The sequence below is a fragment of the Plectropomus leopardus genome, chromosome 4 (assembly GCF_026936395.1).
Source record: "Plectropomus leopardus strain MGB_pleo_1.0 chromosome 4, ASM2693639v1, whole genome shotgun sequence".
Lineage (NCBI taxonomy): Eukaryota > Metazoa > Chordata > Actinopteri > Perciformes > Serranidae > Plectropomus > Plectropomus leopardus.
The window spans coordinates 31,102,977-31,124,430 of NC_142179.1; the positions used below are offsets into that span (position 1 = coordinate 31,102,977).

Here is a 21,454-nt window from a genome sequence, read left to right on the forward strand (position 1 = left end):
GACACCACCATCATCGGCAGTATTATAAACAACGATGAGAGTTTATACCGGGAGAAAATCAACATTCTTACAGAGTGGTGCACAGAGAACAACCTACTGCTCAACGTCAGGAGATCCTGGAAGTGTTCCACCGCTCAACAATATCTGAAGTCCAGGTCAGCAGTTCTCTTCTGCTCAGCACAGCCTGAGACAAGCCCTGCTTCTGGAGACGTCTCACGGTTTGTTAGAATTTTCCTGAGGCCAACTGAAAGTCCTTCTCCATAGCCTCCCTGAACTCCTCCCACACAGGTTTTGCTCTGGTGACCCCATCAGCTCTTGCCAACCGGTACCTGTCTGCTGCTTCAGGAGACCCCTGGGCCAACAAAGCCCAAAAGACCTCCTTCTTCAGCTTGACAGCAAACTTGGTGACCTTGGTGAAGTGAGGTGTCTGCACAAAGCCCAAAAGATACTGAGAGACAGTCGCCACCCCAGCCATAGCCTGTTCACCCTGCTGCCATCTGGAAAAAGATACACAAGTGTCGGCTGCTGAACCAACAGATTACGGAGCAGCTTCATTCCCCAGACTATGAGACTCCTACACTCCTCCTCCAAAAGATGAAGTTAGATCAAGGATAGATTTTACTTAAGAAATCTATCTTGTACCTTGAAAATGGACTATCACCTCCCAGAACACCCTCTTACGTGGCCGCTCCCACGACTGGCCTTTTCATTATCGCTCGCATAACATTCCTACGTCACTTTTGATTGTAAATAACAACAGCTAGTTTTGAACATCCATCGCCATGCTTCTTGGGATATTATCGCGGATGAGAAGTCGCATAACATCACTTGATCAAAGCGCAGTCATCTCGCAATTGTGCTCAACACCAAAACTATTCCTAAAGTAACTAACTATCCCAAAAGTAATCCTTTAATATCTGTTGATGAGAGTGCAGGTTAGCAAATTACGACATCTGCAATGTCACCTATTCTAAGTAGTGGTCAAATTAAATAGAGTTAAGAATTTCTGTCCCTTTATGTCAAATTGCTTTCTTAGCATTAGTATTTTTAATTTTGCCAAAGACAATCTGAGTGCGCGCATCAAAAGTGTGACCCAAGTGTGTTTGAGGTTGCATCAGATCAAGAACACGTGAATGACATAGCTTTTATTAAACCTTAACAATATTCATAACTCATTTTAAATACTATCGTGATTGCTAGTTCTCTCTTTACACTACATAAAAGTGAATATTAGTACTCTATATGCTTTATTTTGATTTCCCTTTTATAATCCAGCATCAGCCTCAGGAGTACAAACAGTATGCTTATACTGTTACAACATCAATATTAATGTACGTTCTAAGCGCTGCAGAACACTTTTGGGTAATAAGTAACTGAGCATTTGTAGGCTTGCACTAAAGAAATAACCACATGAAGAACCAAAAGCAGAAAGTTGGCACACAGCAGCGCAAAATCCACAAAGAGTGAGCTACTGAAAGCAAAGTGCAATGGTTGGAGTGTTAGAACTCAATGAATAGCATCAAACTGGTTAATAAATCTGGGTAAAAAGTGCTCCTAAGAGTTGGGAGTTGTGGAATACTCGCTCAGAAAAAAAAACCCTTTTTTGTTCATGTTTGCAATCAGACATGTTTTTCAAACACATAATACCAGAGCAGCATAATAAGCAGCATAATATTTCATCTTTGTACAAACACAATTTATCAAAATAGAAAACAACTAGAGTGAGAAGACTATATTTGTCAGCAGGAGGCTACAGTATATAATAATTTTGTAAAAGTTGATTTCAGAAATTAAAGAAGGTTATATGTTTAACAAAGTGGCACTAACAGAGTTCAAAGATGCATAACTGGCCCAGCAGAGTCCCTGCTCACACCAACTTAAAGCATGTATGGTTACATCTGGTTGCTCACACTGCACAGCGCTGTGGACTGACTTAGAGACGGCTGGCTGTCATTGACTGTGCTCGACTCGATCGTGGTGGTGAGCGTGTTGGAAGGGAGTGGACCGACCCCTCCTGACACCTGGCTCCCCCATGGCCTCCACTCCGGTCTGGCTCTCTGGTTCTTCGGACTGAGGTTGATGCTTCCAAGGACAGGCCCTTTCCCCTCATATGTCCCCCTGACCAATCCATTCAACAGGGCAGAGGTGGAGTTCTGGTTCACATGCTCAGCTGAGACCAGAGGCTGCCGGTCCTCCTCCTCAGAGATGGCAAATACCGGCACGCTGATGTGGTCCCCCTCACCTTGGAAATCACGCCTCTTTCCAGCCTGGCCACTCTCAATCTGACACTGGGTGGAGGAAGAGGAGCCTGAGCTGGGTTCTGAGGGGGAGCCCTGGGTATGAGGAGCCACAGAGGCCTTCGCTGAGTCTGCTGTCCCTGAAAGCAGACCAAAGCAAGGCCCTGTGAAACGAGAGCGCCGCAGGTTGCTCGTGGAGTTGAGACGCCGCTGCCTCTGGGCCGGCTGTGACAGGGGGTAGGACGCATTGCTGATGGACGAGTCAGATATGGTGCTGTTGTCTGCCTTAGCATCAAGGTGAACATCAGAGAAGACCCTCCTGCTGTTGTCCACTCTGCGGTCAGCCACCAAACTGGATGGAGCCTGGAATGACATGAGATTCAAACATTTAGATGAAAGGAAAAGCATAGGTGTAATAATAACACTAAATATTGTTACGTTAAATTCACGTGTCCCAAGAAGCCATGCCATGGAACCAGTGTGCACAATATCAGGAGACTGGAACCTGCCAGCGACAGCCGAGACCAGAAATTAGGTTTCAGGTTTGCCCTTCTGTCTGCATGTACATTGCATTCTCGTGAAAGCAATATCTCAAGAACACCTTGAAGGACATCCACTTGGATTCACTTGACTTTTTAATAGAATTTAACACACATTAGATGCTATGACTTTTCCATGCCATTTTGGCCAACACATAATGCTATGACGTTTTAATACTGCTTTGGATGACATACTAGCCCATACGGTCTCTTTTATAGGGTTTCGGATGACTAAAGGATGACTCTCCATGCTGTATTGGAAGACATACTATACTCTGAACAATTTTATGCCTTTTTTTATGTGGTATGTCGTTTTTATGACAACGTACTAGATTATGGCTTTTTATGCCATATGAGAGTATATATGAAACTATGACTTTTTTTAAATAATATTTTGGATGACAAACTGTAGTATAACTTTTTTATGCCGCTTTTGACTAAATACTATAGTATGACTTTTTTATGCTATTTTGGATGACACACTATATAACCACTATTTATAATATTTTATATATACTATAATATGAGGGTTCTTTTATATTTTGGGCGACATACTATGACTTTTTATGATATTTTGGAAAACATACTATAGTATGACATTTCTTACGCCATTTCAGATGACATACTATAGTATGACATGTTTACTTAGTTTGCGGGCAGGACTACACCTCAACCACACCGCTAATTACGTGCCTGCCAACTTATATCTGGTCAACCCATCCTGCTCTATTTTTCTCAGATCTCTCGACACACTGTCCCTTTCCCTTGTTTGTTCGCGCTCCTGCTTTGTCCCTTTCTCATCCTTCCCTCTCCTTGTCCCTACCCCCTTCCCTGGTCCCCTCCTCCCCTCTCCCCCTTATTTCTTGTTCTTGAAACATGTGCACGCCTCTCCCATGTCTCGTTCTAGGCACGGCTGCAGGCTTGGAATCAGATCAGGTGGACACACACCAAGTCGGAACCCTCACACTGACTCTCCCTTGACCCGGCCACAAGGACATGCTCCTAGACTAGCCTGACAGACGATGTCCCTCTTCCACCTTCAACCCACCTTCCTCACTCACATCTATTCAGTGGTAAACCTTTGAACGACATACTGTTGTGGCGTGTTGACATTTTTGTAACATTTTGGACAATATTCCATAGTATGGTTTTGTTTATGCCATTTCGGGAAACATACTGTAGTGAAAATTTTTAATGCCGTTTTGGACGATATACTATAGTTTGACATTTATATGATATTTTGGACAACATACAATACCACGACTTTTTTTGATATTTTGGATGACATGCTAAAATATTCATGACATTTCAGACGACATAATTTGGTATGACTTTTTTAATGATATTTTGGACGATACAATGTACTATGATATTTTGTTTTATGTTTTATGATATACTATAGTATGACTAATTTTTTATCATATTTAGGACGACATAAGATAGTATGAGATTTTTATGTCATACTATCTTATGTCGTCCTAAATATGTCGTCCTCAAAAATGTCTTTTTTATGCCCTTTGAACGACATACTATTGAATGACATTGTTATGCCATTTTGGACGACATACTACAGTATGGCTTTTTTATGATATTTTGGCAGACATACAATACTATGACTTTTTATGATATACTATGACCTTTTTGTGATAATTCATACTAATTCATACTATAGTATGACATTTTTATGCCATTTTGGATGACTTACTATACGATGACTTTTTTTATGCCATTCTGGACAATAGTCTATACTATGATTTTGTGATATTTTGGAATGTAATTATGACACTTTTGGCCTTTTTTGGCCTGTGATTCCACTTTATTATACTATAACACGTGTCAATGAGCTATGATATGTCATTTTCAGCCATTATTGGGGCATGACAAAATCTGACATTTGTGCCACACTGTAGTATGCGATTTTTGTTCATTTTTTCAAAGTGCTACATTACGACGATTTTGGTTAATTTTGGCCGTTGTTTCGACTTTGTATACTATGATGCGTCTCTATGAGTTATAATATGTTGTTTTTAGGCATTTTTGGGACATGTCAAAATTTGACATTTTTGCCATGCTAGTGTGCGAATTTTTGCCTTTTTTCCAACGTGCTAAATTGTGATGTTTTTGGCCTTTTTTGGCCTTTGATCCCACTTTGTGTGCTATAACGCGTGTCTATGAGCTATACGATGTCATTTTCAGTCATTTTTGAGACATGCCAAAATTTGACATTTTTGCCATACTATAGCATGTGATTTTTTCAACATGCTAAATTCTTAGTTTTTGGCCATTTTTGCTCTTTCTTTTCACTTTGTATACTATGACGTGTCTCGACAAGCTATAATATGTTGTTTTTAGCCATTTTTGGGACATGTCAAAATTTGACATTTTTGCCGTACTATAGGATGCGATTTTTGGCCATTTTTTCAACATGCTTAAATTCTGACATTTTTGGCCATTTTTGCTCTTTCTTTTCACTTTGTATACTATGACGCGTCTCTACAAGCTATAATATGTTGTTTATAGCAATTTTTGGAACATGTCAAAATTTGACATTTTTGACATACTATAGTATGCGATTTTTTCCATTTTTTCAACGTGCTAGATTATGACGCTTTTGGCCTTTTTCTGGGCCTTTAATTCCACTTTGTATACTATAACGCGTGTCTATGAGCTATAATATGTCAATTTCAGCCATTTTTGGGACATGTCAAAATTTGACATTTTTGCCATACTATAGCATGGATTTTTGTCCAATTTTTCACCGTGCTAAATTATGACAATTTTGTCCTTTTTTGGCCTTTGTTTTCATTTTGTATTCTATGACGTGTCTCTACAAGATATAACATAATATGTTGTAATATGTTGTTTTTAGCCATCTTTTGGACATGTCAAAATTTGACATTTTTGCCATACTATAGTATGCAATTTTTGCTTATTTTTTTAACATGATAAATTATGACTTTTTTGGCATTTTTTGGCCTTTGATTTCATTTTGTATACTATGACGTATCTCAATGAGCTATAACATGTTTTTTAGTCATTTTTAGGACATGTCAAAATTTTACATTTTTGCCATACTATAGTATGCAATTTTTGACCATTTTTTCAACATGCTAAATTCAGACATTTTTGGCCATTTTCGCTCTTTCTTTTCACTTTGTATACTATGACGAGTCTCTACAAACTATCATGTGTTGTTTTTGTCATTTTTGGGACATGTCAAACTTTGACGTTTTTGCCATACTATAGCATGCGATTTTTTCCATTTTTTCAACGTGCTAGATTATGACGCTTTTGGCCTTTTTCTGGGCCTTTAAATTATGACAATTTTGTCCATTTTTGCTCTTTCTTTCCACTTTGTATACTATAACGCATCTCTACGCATTATAAAATGTCATTTTCAACCATTTTTGGGACATATCAAAATTTGACATTTTTGCCATACTATAGCATGCAAGTTTTGGCCATTTTTTCAACATACTAAATTCAGACGTTTTTGGCCATTTTCGCTCTTTCTTTTCAGTTTGTATACTATGACGAGTCTCTACAAGCTATAATATGTTGTTTTTAGCCATTTTTGGGACATGTCAAAATTTGACATTTTTGCCATACTATAGCATGCGATTTTTTTCCATTTTTTCAACGTGCTAGATTATGACGCTTTTGGCCTTTTTCTGGGCCTTTAAATTATGACAATTTTGTCCATTTTTGCTCTTTCTTTCCACTTTGTATACTATAACGCATCTCTACACATTATAAAATGTCATTTTCAACCATTTTTGGGACATATGAAAATTTGACATTTTTGCCATACTATAGCATGCGATTTTTGGCCATTTTTTCAACATGCTAAATTCTGACATTTTTGGCCATTTTTGCTCTTTGTCTTCACTTTGTATACTATCATGCGTCTCTAGAAGCTTTAATATGTTGTTTTAAGCCATTTTTGGGACATGTCAAAATTTGACATTTTTGCCATACTATAGCATGGATTTTTGTCCAATTTTTCACCGTGCTAAATTATGACAATTTTGTCCTTTTTTGGCCTTTGTTTTCACTTTGTATTGTATGACGTGTCTCTACAAGCTATAACATAATATGTTATAATATGTTGTCTTTAGCCATCTTTTGGACATGTCAAAATTTGACATTTTTGCCATACTATAGCATGCGATTTTTGGTTAGTTTTCCAATGTGCTAAATTATGACGTTTTTGGCCAGTTTTGCTCCTTGTTTTCACTTTGTATACTATGAAGCATCTGTACAAGTTTTAATATGTTATATTCAGCCTTTTTTGGGACATAACAAAATTTGGCATTTTTGCCATACTATAGCATGTGATTTACGGCCGTTTTTTCAACATCATAAATTATGATGTGTTTGGCCATTTTCACTCTTTCTTTCACTTTGTATAGTATGACGCGTCTCTACGAGCTTTAATATGTTGTTTTAAGCCATTTTTGTGACATGTCAAAATTTGACATTTTTGCCATACTATAGCATGCGATTTTTGGCCATTTTTTCAACATGCTAAATTCTGACGTTTTTGGCCATTTTTTCTCTTCCTTTTCACTTTGTATACAATGACGTGTTTCTACGAGCTATAATGTGTTGTTTTTAGCCATTTTTGGGAAATGTCAAAATTTGACATTTTTGCCATACTATAGCATGCGATTCTTGGCCATTTTTTCAACATGCTAAATTCTGATGTTTTTGGCCATTTTTGCTCTTCGTTTTCACTTTGTATACTATGACGCATCTCTACGAGCTATAATATGTTGTTTTTAGCCGTTTTTGAGAAATGTCAAAATTTGACATTTTTGCCATACTATAGCATGCGATTTTTGACCATTTTTTCAACATGCTAAATTCTGACGTTTTTGGCCATTTTTGCTCTTTGTTTTCACTTTGTATACTATGACGCATCTCTACGAGCTTTAATATGTTGTTTTTGTCATTTTTGGGACATGTCAAACTTTGACATTTTTACCATACTATAGAATGCAATTTTTGGCCATTTTTCAAACATACTAAATGATGATGTTTCTTGCCTTTGTTTCCACTTTGTATGCTATCACACGTCTCTGTTACGGCCCTGAGTCGTGAGTCTTAATCCTCTCCTCCCGCTGTATGTGGGTGTATGTGTGTGTCTAATAGTCCCTTTGAGTTACAGCGGTCAGGTCTCCAGAGGGCATGTCCTTCCGGCCCCTAACGGATCCCGGCGGCTGGTGATTGGTGCGGCTGATCAGTGCGGGGCTCCACCAATCCGGGACTAACAGCTGTTATACAGTCAGATGTGCTCTGCTAATGGTGGCAGACACCACGCGTATCTAATCTTTGTAAAATTGTTGTGTGTGAATAGTGTGTGAGTTTGACTCCTGTGTGTGTGTCCCAGATTTGGGCCAGGGTAAGCTTTAATACACTGAGTTTTACTCACTCACTATAGGTTTTGTCACTGTTTAATCACACTGGGTTCAGGGGGACTGGTCATTTGTCTTTCTATTTTTCACCGATTCACCAGAGTAGTTAGTTAGGTTTTGTTTTAGAGATATTTGACTTATTGTCACTGTAGTCTTTAGACAGTCAGCTCAATTTAGCTTTAAGGAGTCTTCGTTTTGTTATATTTGTTTCATTATTTTGGCAGCAACTGGCAGCTGGTATCTCTTTTGTAATTAATATCCACTTGTCTTTTAAAATAAATACACCTTAATTCAAAATCTTCACCATCAATTGTTTGTGTGTTACTTCCCGTTTCTCCATTGCGAGCTGGTTTTCTAACAGTCTCTACAAGCTATAACATATCCTCTTAAACCATTTTTGGGACGTGTAAAAATTTGACATTTTTACCATACTATAGCATGCGATTCTTGGCCATTTATTCAACATGCTAAATTCTGACGTTTTTGGCCATTTTTGCTCTTTGTTTTCACTTTGTATACGATGACACATCTCTACGAGCTTTAATATGTTGTTTTTAGCCATTTTTGGGACATGTCAAAATTTGACATTTTTGCCATACTATAGCATGCGATTCTTGGCCATTTTTTCAACATGCTAAATTTGGAGGTTTTTGGCCATTTTTGCCCTTTCTTTTCACTTTGTATACTATGACGCATCTCTACGAGCTTTAATATGTTGTTTTTAGCCATTTTTGGGAAATGTCAAAATTTGACATTTTTGCCATACTATAGCATGCGATTTTTGGCCATTTTCTCAACATGCTAATTTCTGATGTTTTTGGCCATTTTTGCTCTTCCTTTTCACTTTGTATACTATGACGCATCTCTATGAGCTTTAATATGTTGTTTTTAGCCATTTTTGGGAAATGTCAAAATTTGACATTTTTGCCATACTATAGCATGCGATTTTTGGCCATTTTCTCAACATGCTAATTTCTGATGTTTTTGGCCATTTTTGCTCTTCCTTTTCACTTTGTATACTATGACGCGTCTCTGCAAGCTATAATATGTTGTTTTTAGCCATTTTTGGGACATGTCAAAATTTGACATTTTTGCCATACTATTGCATGCGATTCTTGGCCATTTTTTCAACATGCTAAATTCTGATGTTTTTGGCCATTTTTGCTCTTTCTTTTCACTTTGTATACTATGACGCATCTCTATGAGCTTTAATATGTTGTTTTTAGCCATTTTTGGGAAATGTCAAAATTTGACATTTTTGCCATACTATAGCATGCGATTTTTGGCCATTTTTTCAACATGCTAAATTCTGACGTTTTTGGCTATTTTTGCTCTTTGTTTTCACTTTGTATACTATGACGCGTCTCTGCAAGCTATAATATGTTGTTTTTAGCCATTTTTGGGACATGTCAAAATTTGACATTTTTGCCATACTATAGCATGCGATTCTTGGCCATTTTTTCAACATGCTAAATTCTGACGTTTTTGGCTATTTTTGCTCTTTGTTTTCACTTTGTATACTATGACGCGTCTCTGCAAGCTATAATATGTTGTTTTTAGCCATTTTTGAGACATGTCAAAATTTGACATTTTTGCCATACTATAGCATGCGATTTTTGGCCATTTTTTCAACATGCTAAATTCTGACGTTTTTGGCTATTTTTGCTCTTTGTTTTCACTTTGTATACTATGACGCATCTCTGCAAGCTATAATATGTTGTTTTTAGCCATTTTTGGGACATGTCAAAATTTGACATTTTTGCCATACTATAGCATGAGATTCTTGGCCATTTTTTCAACATGCTAAATTCTGATGTTTTTGGCCATTTTCGCTCTTTCCTTTCACTTTGTATACTATGACGCGTTTCTACGAGCTTTAATATGTTGTTCTTAGCCATTTTTGGGACATGTCAAAATTTGACATTTTTGCCATACTATAGCATGCGATTCTTGGCCATTTTTTCAACATGCTAAATTCTGAAGTTTTTGGCCATTTTCGCTCTTTCCTTTCACTTTGTATACTATGACGCGTCTCTTCGAGCTTCATTATGTTGTTTTAAACCATTTTTGGAACATGCCAAAATTTGACATTTTTGCCATACTATAGCATGCGATTTTTGGCCATTTTTTCAACATGCTAAATTCTGATGTTTTTGGCCATTTTTGCTCTTTCTTTTCACTTTGTATACTATGACGCATCTCTATGAGCTTTAATATGTTGTTTTTAGCCATTTTTGGGACATGTCAAAATTTGACATTTTTGCCATACTATAGCATGCGATTCTTGGCCATTTTTTCAACATGTTAAATTCTGAAGTTTTTGGCCATTTTTGCTCTTCCTTTTCACTTTGTATACAATGACGCATCTCTACGAGCTATAATATGTTGTTTTTAGCCATTTTTGGGAAATGTCAAAATTTGACATTTTTGCCATACTATAGCATGCGATTCTTGGCCATTTTTTCAACATGTTAAATTCTGAAGTTTTTGGCCATTTTTGCTCTTCCTTTTCACTTTGTATACAATGACGCATCTCTACGAGCTATAATATGTTGTTTTTAGCCATTTTTGGAAAATGTCAAAATTTGACATTTTTGCCATACTATAGCATGCGATTTTTGGCCATTTTTTCAACATGCTAAATTCTGATGTTTTTGGCCATTTTTGCTCTTTGTTTTCACTTTGTATACTATGAGGCATCTCTACGAGCTTTAATATGTTGTTTCTAGCCATTTTTGGGAAATGTCAAAATTTCACATTTTTGCCATACTATAGCATGCGATTTTTGGCCATTTTTTCAACATGCTAAATTCTGATGTTTTTGGCCGTTTTTGCTCTTCGTTTTCACTTTGTATACTATGACGCATCTCTACGAGCTTTAATATGTTGTTTTTAGCCATTTTTGGGACATGTCAAAATTTGACATTTTTGCCATACTATAGCATGCGATTCTTGGCCATTTTTTCAACATGCTAAATTCTGATGTTTTTGGCCATTTTTGCTCTTCCTTTTCACTTTGTATACTATGACGCATCTCTACGAGCTTTAATATGTTGTTTTTAGCCATTTTTGAGAAATGTCAAAATTTGACATTTTTGCCATACTATAGCATGCGATTTTTGGCCATTTTGTCAACATGCTAAATTCTGAAGTTTTTGGCCATTTTCGCTCTTTCCTTTCACTTTGTATACTATGACGCGTCTCTGCAAGCTATAATATGTTGTATTTAGCCATTTTTGGGACATGTCAAAATTTGACATTTTTGCCATACTATAGCATGCGATTTTTGGCCATTTTTTCAACATGCTAAATTCTGATGTTTTTGGCCATTTTTGCTCTTTGTTTTCACTTTGTATACTATGACGCATCTCTACGAGCTTTAATATGTTGTTTTTAGCCATTTTTGGGACATGTCAAAATTTGACATTTTTGCCATACTATAGCATGCGATTCTTGGCCATTTTTTCAACATGCTAAATTCTGATGGTTTTGGCCATTTTTGCTCTTCCTTTTCACTTTGTATACTATGACGCATCTCTACGAGCTTTAATATGTTGTTTTTAGCCGTTTTTGAGAAATGTCAAAATTTGACATTTTTGCCATACTATAGCATGCGATTTTTGGCCATTTTTTCAACATGCTAAATTCTGAAGTTTTTGGCCATTTTCGCTCTTTCCTTTCACTTTGTATACTATGACGCGTCTCTGCAAGCTATAATATGTTGTATTTAGCCATTTTTGGGAAATGTCAAAATTTGACATTTTTGCCATACTATAACATGCGATCTTTGGCCATTTTTTCAACATGCTAAATTCTGATGTTTTTGGCCATTGTTGCTCTTTGTTTTCACTTTGTATACTATGACGCATCTCTACGAGCTATGATTTGTTGTTTTTAGCCATTTTTGGGACATGTCAAAATTTGACATTTTTGCCATACTATAGCATGCGATTTTTGGCCATTTTTTCAACATGCTAAATTCTGATGTTTTTGGCCATTTTTGCTCTTCCTTTTCACTTTGTATACAATGACGCTGCTTTCTCTGAGCTTTAATATGTTGTTTTTAGCCATTTTTGGGACATGTCAAAATTTGACATTTTTGCCATACTATAGCATGCGATTCTTGGCCATTTTTTCAACATGCTAAATTCTGAAGATTTTGGCCATTTTCGCTCTTTCCTTTCACTTTGTATACTATGACGCGTCTCTGCAAGCTATAATATGTTGTATTTAGCCATTTTTGGGACATGTCAAAATTTGACATTTTTGCCATACTATAGCATGCGATTTTTGGCCATTTTTTCAACATGCTAAATTCTGACGTTTTTGGCCATTTTTGCTCTTCCTTTTCACTTTGTATACAATGACGCGTTTCTACGAGCTTTAATATGTTGTTTTTAGCCATTTTTGGGACATGTCAAAATTTGACATTTTTGCCATACTATAGCATGCGATTTTTGGCCATTTTCTCAACATGCTAAATTCTGATGGTTTTGGCCATTTTTGCTCTTCCTTTTCACTTTGTATACAATGACGCGTTTCTACGAGCTTTAATATGTTGTTTTTAGCCATTTTTGGGACATGTCAAAATTTGACATTTTTGCCATACTATAGCATGCGATTCTTGGCCATTTTTTCAACATGCTAAATTCTGAAGATTTTGGCCATTTTCGCTCTTTCCTTTCACTTTGTATACTATGACGTCTCTTCGAGCTTCATTATGTTGTTTTAAACCATTTTTGGAACATGCCAAACTCTGACATTTTTGCCATACTATAGCATGCGATTTTTGGCCATTTTTTCAACATGCTAAATTCTGATGTTTTTGGCCATTTTTGCTCTTTGTTTTCACTTTGTATACTATGACGCATCTCTTGAGCTTTAATATGTTGTTTTTAGCCATTTTGGAACATGTCAAAATTTGACATTTTTGCCATACTATAGCATGCGATTTTTGGCCATTTTTCAACATGCTAAATTCTGATGTTTTTTTGGCCATTTTTGCTCTTTGTTTTCACTTTGTATACTATGAGGCATCTCTATAGCTTTAATATGTTGTTTTTTAAGCCATTTTGGGAAATGTCAAAATTTGACATTTTGCCATACTATAGCATGTGATTTTTGGCCATTTTTCAACATGCTAAATTCTGATGTTTTTGGCCATTTTTGCTCTTTGTTTCACTTTGTATACTATGACGCGTCTCTTTGAGCTTCATTATGTTGTTTTAAACCATTTTTGGAACATGCCAAAATTTGACATTTTTGCCATACTATAGCATGCGATTTTTGGCCATTTTTTCAACATGCTAAATTCTGACGTTTTTGGCCATTTTTGCTCTTCCTTTTCACTTTGTATACAATGACGCGTTTCTACGAGCTTTAATATGTTGTTTTTAGCCATTTTTGGGACATGTCAAAATTTGACATTTTTGCCATACTATAGCATGCGATTTTTGGCCATTTTCTCAACATGCTAAATTCTGATGTTTTTGGCAATTTTTGCTCTTCCTTTTCACTTTGTATACAATGACGCGTTTCTACGAGCTATAATATGTTGTTTTTAGCCATTTTTGGGACATGTCAAAATTTGACATTTTTGCCATACTATAGCATGCGATTTTTGGCCATTTTTTCAACATGCTAAATTCTGACGTTTTTGGCCATTTTTGCTCTTCCTTTTCACTTTGTATACAATGACGCGTTTCTACGAGCTTTAATATGTTGTTTTTAGCCATTTTTGGGACATGTCAAAATTTGACATTTTTGCCATACTATAGCATGCGATTTTTGGCCATTTTCTCAACATGCTAAATTCTGATGTTTTTGGCAATTTTTGCTCTTCCTTTTCACTTTGTATACAATGACGCGTTTCTACGAGCTATAATATGTTGTTTTTAGCCATTTTTGGGACATGTCAAAATTTGACATTTTTGCCATACTATAGCATGCGATTTTTGGCCATTTTCTCAACATGCTAAATTCTGATGTTTTTGGCCATTTTTGCTCTTCCTTTTCACTTTGTATACAATGACGCATCTCTACGAGCTATAATATGTTGTTTTTAGCCATTTTTGGGACATGTCAAAATTTGACATTTTTGCCATACTATAGCATGCGATTCTTGGCCATTTTTTCAACATGCTAAATTCTGATGTTTTTGGCCATTTTCGCTCTTTCCTTTCACTTTGTATACTATGACGCGTCTCTTCGAGCTTCATTATGTTGTTTTAAACCATTTTTGGAACATGCCAAAATTTGAAATTTTTGCCATACTATAGCATGCGATTTTTGGCCATTTTTTCAACATGCTAAATTCTGATGTTTTTGGCCATTTTTGCTCTTTGTTTTCACTTTGTATACAATGACGCATCTCTACGAGCTTTAATATGTTGTTTTTAGCCATTTTTGGGACATGTCAAAATTTGACATTTTTGCCATACTATAGCATGCGATTTTTGGCCATTTTTTCAACATGCTAAATTCTGACGTTTTTGGCCATTTTTGCTCTTCCTTTTCACTTTGTATACAATGACGCGTTTCTACGAGCTTTAATATGTTGTTTTTAGCCATTTTTGGGACATGTCAAAATTTGACATTTTTGCCATACTATAGCATGCGATTTTTGGCCATTTTCTCAACATGCTAAATTCTGATGTTTTTGGCAATTTTTGCTCTTCCTTTTCACTTTGTATACAATGACGCGTTTCTACGAGCTATAATATGTTGTTTTTAGCCATTTTTGGGACATGTCAAAATTTGACATTTTTGCCATACTATAGCATGCGATTTTTGGCCATTTTTTCAACATGCTAAATTCTGACGTTTTTGGCTATTTTTGCTCTTTGTTTTCACTTTGTATACTATGACGCGTCTCTGCAAGCTATAATATGTTGTTTTTAGCCATTTTTGGGACATGTCAAAATTTGACATTTTTGCCATACTATAGCATGCGATTCTTGGCCATTTTTTCAACATGCTAAATTCTGATGTTTTTGGCCATTTTCGCTCTTTCCTTTCACTTTGTATACTATGACGCGTCTCTTCGAGCTTCATTATGTTGTTTTAAACCATTTTTGGAACATGCCAAAATCTGACATTTTTGCCATACTATAGCATGCGATTTTTGGCCATTTTTTCAACATGCTAAATTCTGATGTTTTTGGCCATTTTTGCTCTTTGTTTTCACTTTGTATACTATGACGCATCTCTATAAGCTTTAATATGTTGTTTTTAGCCATTTTTGGGACGTCAAAATTTGACATTTTTGCCATACTATAGCATGCGATTTTTGGCCATTTTTTCAACATGCTAAATTCTGACGTTTTTGGCCATTTTTGCTCTTCCTTTTCACTTTGTATACAATGACGCGTTTCTACGAGCTTTAATATGTTGTTTTTAGCCATTTTTGGGACATGTCAAAATTTGACATTTTTGCCATACTATAGCATGCGATTTTTGGCCATTTTCTCAACATGCTAAATTCTGATGTTTTTGGCAATTTTTGCTCTTCCTTTTCACTTTGTATACAATGACGCGTTTCTACGAGCTATAATATGTTGTTTTTAGCCATTTTTGGGACATGTCAAAATTTGACATTTTTGCCATACTATAGCATGCGATCTTTGGCCATTTTTTCAACATGCTAAATTCTGATGTTTTTGGCCATTTTTGCTCTTTGTTTTCACTTTGTATACTGTGACGCATCTCTACGAGCTATAATATGTTGTTTTTAGCCATTTTTGGGACATGTCAAAATTTGACATTTTTGCCATACTATAGCATGCGATTCTTGGCCATTTTTTCAACATGCTAAATTCTGATGTTTTTGGCCATTTTCGCTCTTTCCTTTCACTTTGTATACTATGACGCGTCTCTTCGAGCTTCATTATGTTGTTTTAAACCATTTTTGGAACATGCCAAAATCTGACATTTTTGCCATACTATAGCATGCGATTTTTTGCCATTTTCTCAACATGCTAAATTCTGACGTTTTTGGCCATTTTTGCTCCTTGTTTTCACTTTGTATACTATGACGCGTCTCTGCAAGCTATAATATGTTGTTTTTAGCCATTTTTGGTCCATGTCAAAATTTGACATTTTTGCCATACTATAGCATGCGATTCTTGGCCATTTTTTCAACATGCTAAATTCTGACGTTTTTGGCCATTTTTGCTCTTCCTTTTCACTTTGTATACTATGACGCGTCTCTGCAAGCTATAATATGTTGTTTTTAGCCATTTTTGGGACATGTCAAAATTTGACATTTTTGCCATACTATAGCATGAGATTCTTGGCCATTTTTTCAACATGCTAAATTCTGATGTTTTTGGCCATTTTCGCTCTTTCCTTTCACTTTGTATACTATGACGCGTTTCTACGAGCTTTAATATGTTGTTCTTAGCCATTTTTGGGACATGTCAAAATTTGACATTTTTGCCATACTATAGCATGCGATTCTTGGCCATTTTTTCAACATGCTAAATTCTGAAGTTTTTGGCCATTTTCGCTCTTTCCTTTCACTTTGTATACTATGACGCGTCTCTTCGAGCTTCATTATGTTGTTTTAAACCATTTTTGGAACATGCCAAAATTTGACATTTTTGCCATACTATAGCATGCGATCTTTGGCCATTTTCTCAACATGCTAATTTCTGATGTTTTTGGCCATTTTTGCTCTTCCTTTTCACTTTGTATACTATGACGCGTCTCTGCAAGCTATAATATGTTGTTTTTAGCCATTTTTGGGACATGTCAAAATTTGACATTTTTGCCATACTATAGCATGCGATTCTTGGCCATTTTTTCAACATGCTAAATTCTGATGTTTTTGGCCATTTTTGCTCTTTCTTTTCACTTTGTATACTATGACGCATCTCTATGAGCTTTAATATGTTGTTTTTAGCCATTTTTGGGACATGTCAAAATTTGACATTTTTGCCATACTATAGCATGCGATTCTTGGCCATTTTTTCAACATGTTAAATTCTGAAGATTTTGGCCATTTTTGCTCTTCCTTTTCACTTTGTATACAATGACGCGTTTCTACAAACTATAATATGTTGTTTTTAGCCATTTTTGGGAAATGTCAAAATTTGACATTTTTGCCATACTATAGCATGCGATTTTTGGCCATTTATTCAACATGCTAAATTCTGAAGTTTTTGGCCATTTTGCTCTTTGTTTTCACTTTGTATACTATGACGCATCTCTTGAGCTTCATTATGTTGTTTTTAGCCATTTTTGGAACATGTCAAAATTTGACATTTTTGCCATACTATAGCATGCGATTTTTGGCCATTTTTTCAACATGCTAAATTCTGATGTTTTTGGCCATTTTTGCTCTTTGTTTTCACTTTGTATACTATGACGCATCTCTACGAGCTTTAATATGTTGTTTTTAGCCATTTTTGGGAAATGTCAAAATTTGACATTTTTGCCATACTATAGCATGCGATTTTTGGCCATTTTTCAACATGCTAAATTCTGATGTTTTTGGCCATTTTCGCTCTTCCTTTTCACTTTGTATACTATGACGCATCTCTACGAGCTATAATATGTTGTTTTTAGCCATTTTTGGGACATGTCAAAATTTGACATTTTTGCCATACTATAGCATGCGATTCTTGGCCATTTTTTCAACATGCTAAATTCTGATGTTTTTGGCCATTTTCGCTCTTTCCTTTCACTTTGTATAATATGACGTCTCTTCAAGCTTCATTATGTTGTTTTAAACCATTTTTGAAAATGTCAAAATTTGACATTTTTGCCATACTATAGCATGCGATTTTTGGCCATTTTTTCAACATGCTAAATTCAGAAGTTTTTGGCCATTTTTGCTCTTCCTTTTCACTTTGTATACAATGACGTGTTTCTACGAGCTATAATATGTTGTTTTTAGCCATTTTTGGGAAATGTCAAAATTTGACATTTTTGCCATACTATAACATGCGATCTTTGGCCATTTTTTCAACATGCTAAATTCTGATGTTTTTGGCCATTGTTGCTCTTTGTTTTCACTTTGTATACTATAACGCGTCTCTTCGAGCTTCATTATGTTGTTTTAAACCATTTTTGGAACATGCCAAAATTTGACATTTTGCCATACTATAGCATGCGATTTTTGGCCATTTTTTCAACATGCTAAATTCTGACGTTTTTGGCCGTTTTTGCTCTTTGTTTTCACTTTGTATACTATGACGCGTCTCTTCGAGCTTCATTATGTTGTTTTAAACCACTTTTGGGACATGTCAAAATTTGACATTTTTGCCATACTATAGCATGCGATTTTTGGCCATTTTCTCAACATGCTAAATTCTGACGTTTTTGGCTATTTTGCTCTTCCTTTTCACTTTGTATACAATGACGCCAGCCTCTGAGCTATAATATGTTGTTTTTAGCCATTTTTGGGACATGTCAAAATTTGACATTTTTGCCATACTATAGCATGCGATTCTTGGCCATTTTTTCAACATGCTAAATTCTGATGTTTTTGGCCATTTTTGCTCTTCCTTTTCACTTTGTATACTATGACGCATCTCTACGACCTTTAATATATTGTTTTTAGCCGTTTTTGAGAAATGTCAAAATTTGACATTTTTGCCATACTATAGCATGCGATTCTTGGCCATTTTTTCAACATGCTAAATTCTGAAGTTTTTGGCCATTTTTGCTCTTTCCTTTCACTTTGTATACAATGACGCGTCTCTGCAAGCTATAATATGTTGTTTTTAGCCATTTTGGGAAATGCCAAAATTTGACATTTTTGCCATACTATAGCATGCGATTTTTGGCCATTTTTTCAACATGCTAAATTCTGACGTTTTTGGCCATTTTTGCTCTTCCTTTTCACTTTGTATACTATGACGCATCTCTACGAGCTATAATATGTTGTTTTTAGCCATTTTTGGGACATGTCAAAATTTGACATTTTTGCCATACTATAGCATGTGATTTTTGGCCATTTTTTCAACATGCTAAATTCTGATGTTTTTGGCCATTTTTGCTCTTTCTTTTCACTTTGTATACTATGACACGTCTCTTCGAGCTTCATTATGTTGTTTTGAACCATTTTTGGAACATGCCAAAATATGACATTTTTGCCATACTATAGCATGCGATTTTTGGCCATTTTTTCAACATGCTAAATTCTGACGTTTTTGGCCATTTTTGCTCCTTGTTTTCACTTTGTATACTATGACGCGTCTCTGCAAGCTATAATATGTTGTTTTTAGCCATTTTTGGTCCATGTCAAAATTTGACATTTTTGCCATACTATAGCATGCGATTCTTGGCCATTTTTCAACATGCTAAATTCTGATGTTTTTGGCCATTTTCGCTCTTTCCTTTCACTTTGTATACTATGACGCGTCTCTGCAAGCTATAATATGTTGTTTTTAGCCATTTTTGGGAAATGTCAAAATTTGACATTTTTGCCATACTATAGCATGCGATTTTTGGCCATTTTTTCAACATGCTAAATTCTGAAGTTTTTGGCCATTTTCGCTCTTTCCTTTCACTTTGTATACTATGACGCGTCTCTTCGAGCTTCATTATGTTGTTTTAAACCATTTTTGGAACATGCCAAAATTTGACATTTTTGCCATACTATAGCATGCGATTTTTGGCCATTTTTTCAACATGCTAAATTCTGACGTTTTTGGCCATTTTTGCTCTTTGTTTTCACTTTGTATACTATGACGCATCTCTACGAGCTATAATATGTTGTTTTTAGCCATTTTTGGGAAATGTCAAAATTTGACATTTTTGCCATACTATAGCATGCGATTTTTGGCCATTTTTTCAACATGCTAAATTCTGAAGTTTTTGGCCATTTTCGCTCTTTCCTTTCACTTTGTATACTATGACGCGTCTCTGCAAGCTATAATATGTTGTTTTTATTATTTTGGGAAATGTCAAAATATGACATTTTTGCCATACTATAGCATGCGATTTTTGGCCATTTTTTCAACATGCTAAATTCTGATGTTTTTGGCCATTTTTGCTCTTCGTTTTCACTTTGTATACTATGACGCATCTCTACGAGCTATAAGATGTTGTTTTTAGCCGTTTTTGAGAAATGTCAAAATTTGACATTTTTGCCATACTATAGCATGCGATTTTTGGCCATTTTTTCAACATGCTAAATTCTGACGTTTTTGGCCGTTTTTGCTCTTTGTTTTCACTTTGTATACTATGACGCGCCTCTTCGAGCTTCATTATGTTGTTTTAAACCATTTTTGGAACATGCCAAAATATGACATTTTTGCCATACTATAGCATGCGATTTTTGGCCATTTTCTCAACATGCTAAATTCTGACGTTTTTGGCTATTTTTGCTCCTTTTTTTCACTTTGTATACAATGACGCGTTTCTACGAGCTATAATATGTTGTTTTTAGCCATTTTTGGTCCATGTCAAAATTTGACATTTTTGCCATACTATAGCATGCGATTCTTGGCCATTTTTTCAACATGCTAAATTCTGATGTTTTTGGCCATTTTCGCTCTTTCCTTTCACTTTGTATACTATGACGCGTTTCTACGAGCTTTAATATGTTGTTTTTAGCCATTTTTGGGAAATGTCAAAATTTGACATTTTTGCCATACTATAGCATGCGATTTTTGGCCATTTTTTCAACATGCTAAATTCTGAAGTTTTTGGCCATTTTCGCTCTTTCCTTTCACTTTGTATACTATGACGCGTCTCTTCAAGCTTCATTATGTTGTTTTAAACCATTTTTGGAACATGCCAAAATCTGACATTTTTGCCATACTATAGCATGCGATTTTTGGCCATTTTCTCAACATGCTAAATTCTGACGTTTTTGGCCATTTTTGCTCTTGCTTTTCACTTTGTATACTATGACGCATCTCTGCAAGCTATAATATGTTGTTTTTAGCCATTTTTGGGACATGTCAAAATTTGACATTTTTGCCATACTATAGCATGTGATTCTTGGCCATTTTTTCAACATGCTAAATTCGGAAGTTTTTGGCCATTTTCGCTCTTTCCTTTCACTTTGTATACTATGACGCGTCTCTACGAGCTATAATATGTTGTTTTTAGCCATTTTTGGGACATGTCAAAATTTGACATTTTTGCCATACTATAGCATGCGATTTTTGGCCATTTTTTCAACATGCTAAATTCTGATGTTTTTGGCCATTTTTGCTCTTTGTTTTCACTTTGTATACTATGACGTCTCTTGAGCTTCATTATGTTGTTTTAAACCATTTTTGGAACATGCCAAAATATGACATTT

At 35.6% G+C, this 21,454-nt stretch overlaps 1 protein-coding gene across 1 annotated transcript in view; it reads right to left on the reverse strand.

The window, feature by feature from the left end:
- Positions 1 to 1,130: 1,130 nt before the first annotated feature.
- Positions 1,131 to 21,454, reverse strand: part of LOC121944102 (uncharacterized) — a 57,679-nt gene continuing 37,355 nt past the window's right edge. The window contains exon 7 of the mRNA XM_042487780.2: positions 1,131 to 2,600. Coding sequence (XP_042343714.1) covers positions 1,893 to 2,600 — 708 coding nt within the window. The 3' untranslated portion in view covers positions 1,131 to 1,892. The remainder of the gene's footprint in view (positions 2,601 to 21,454) is intronic.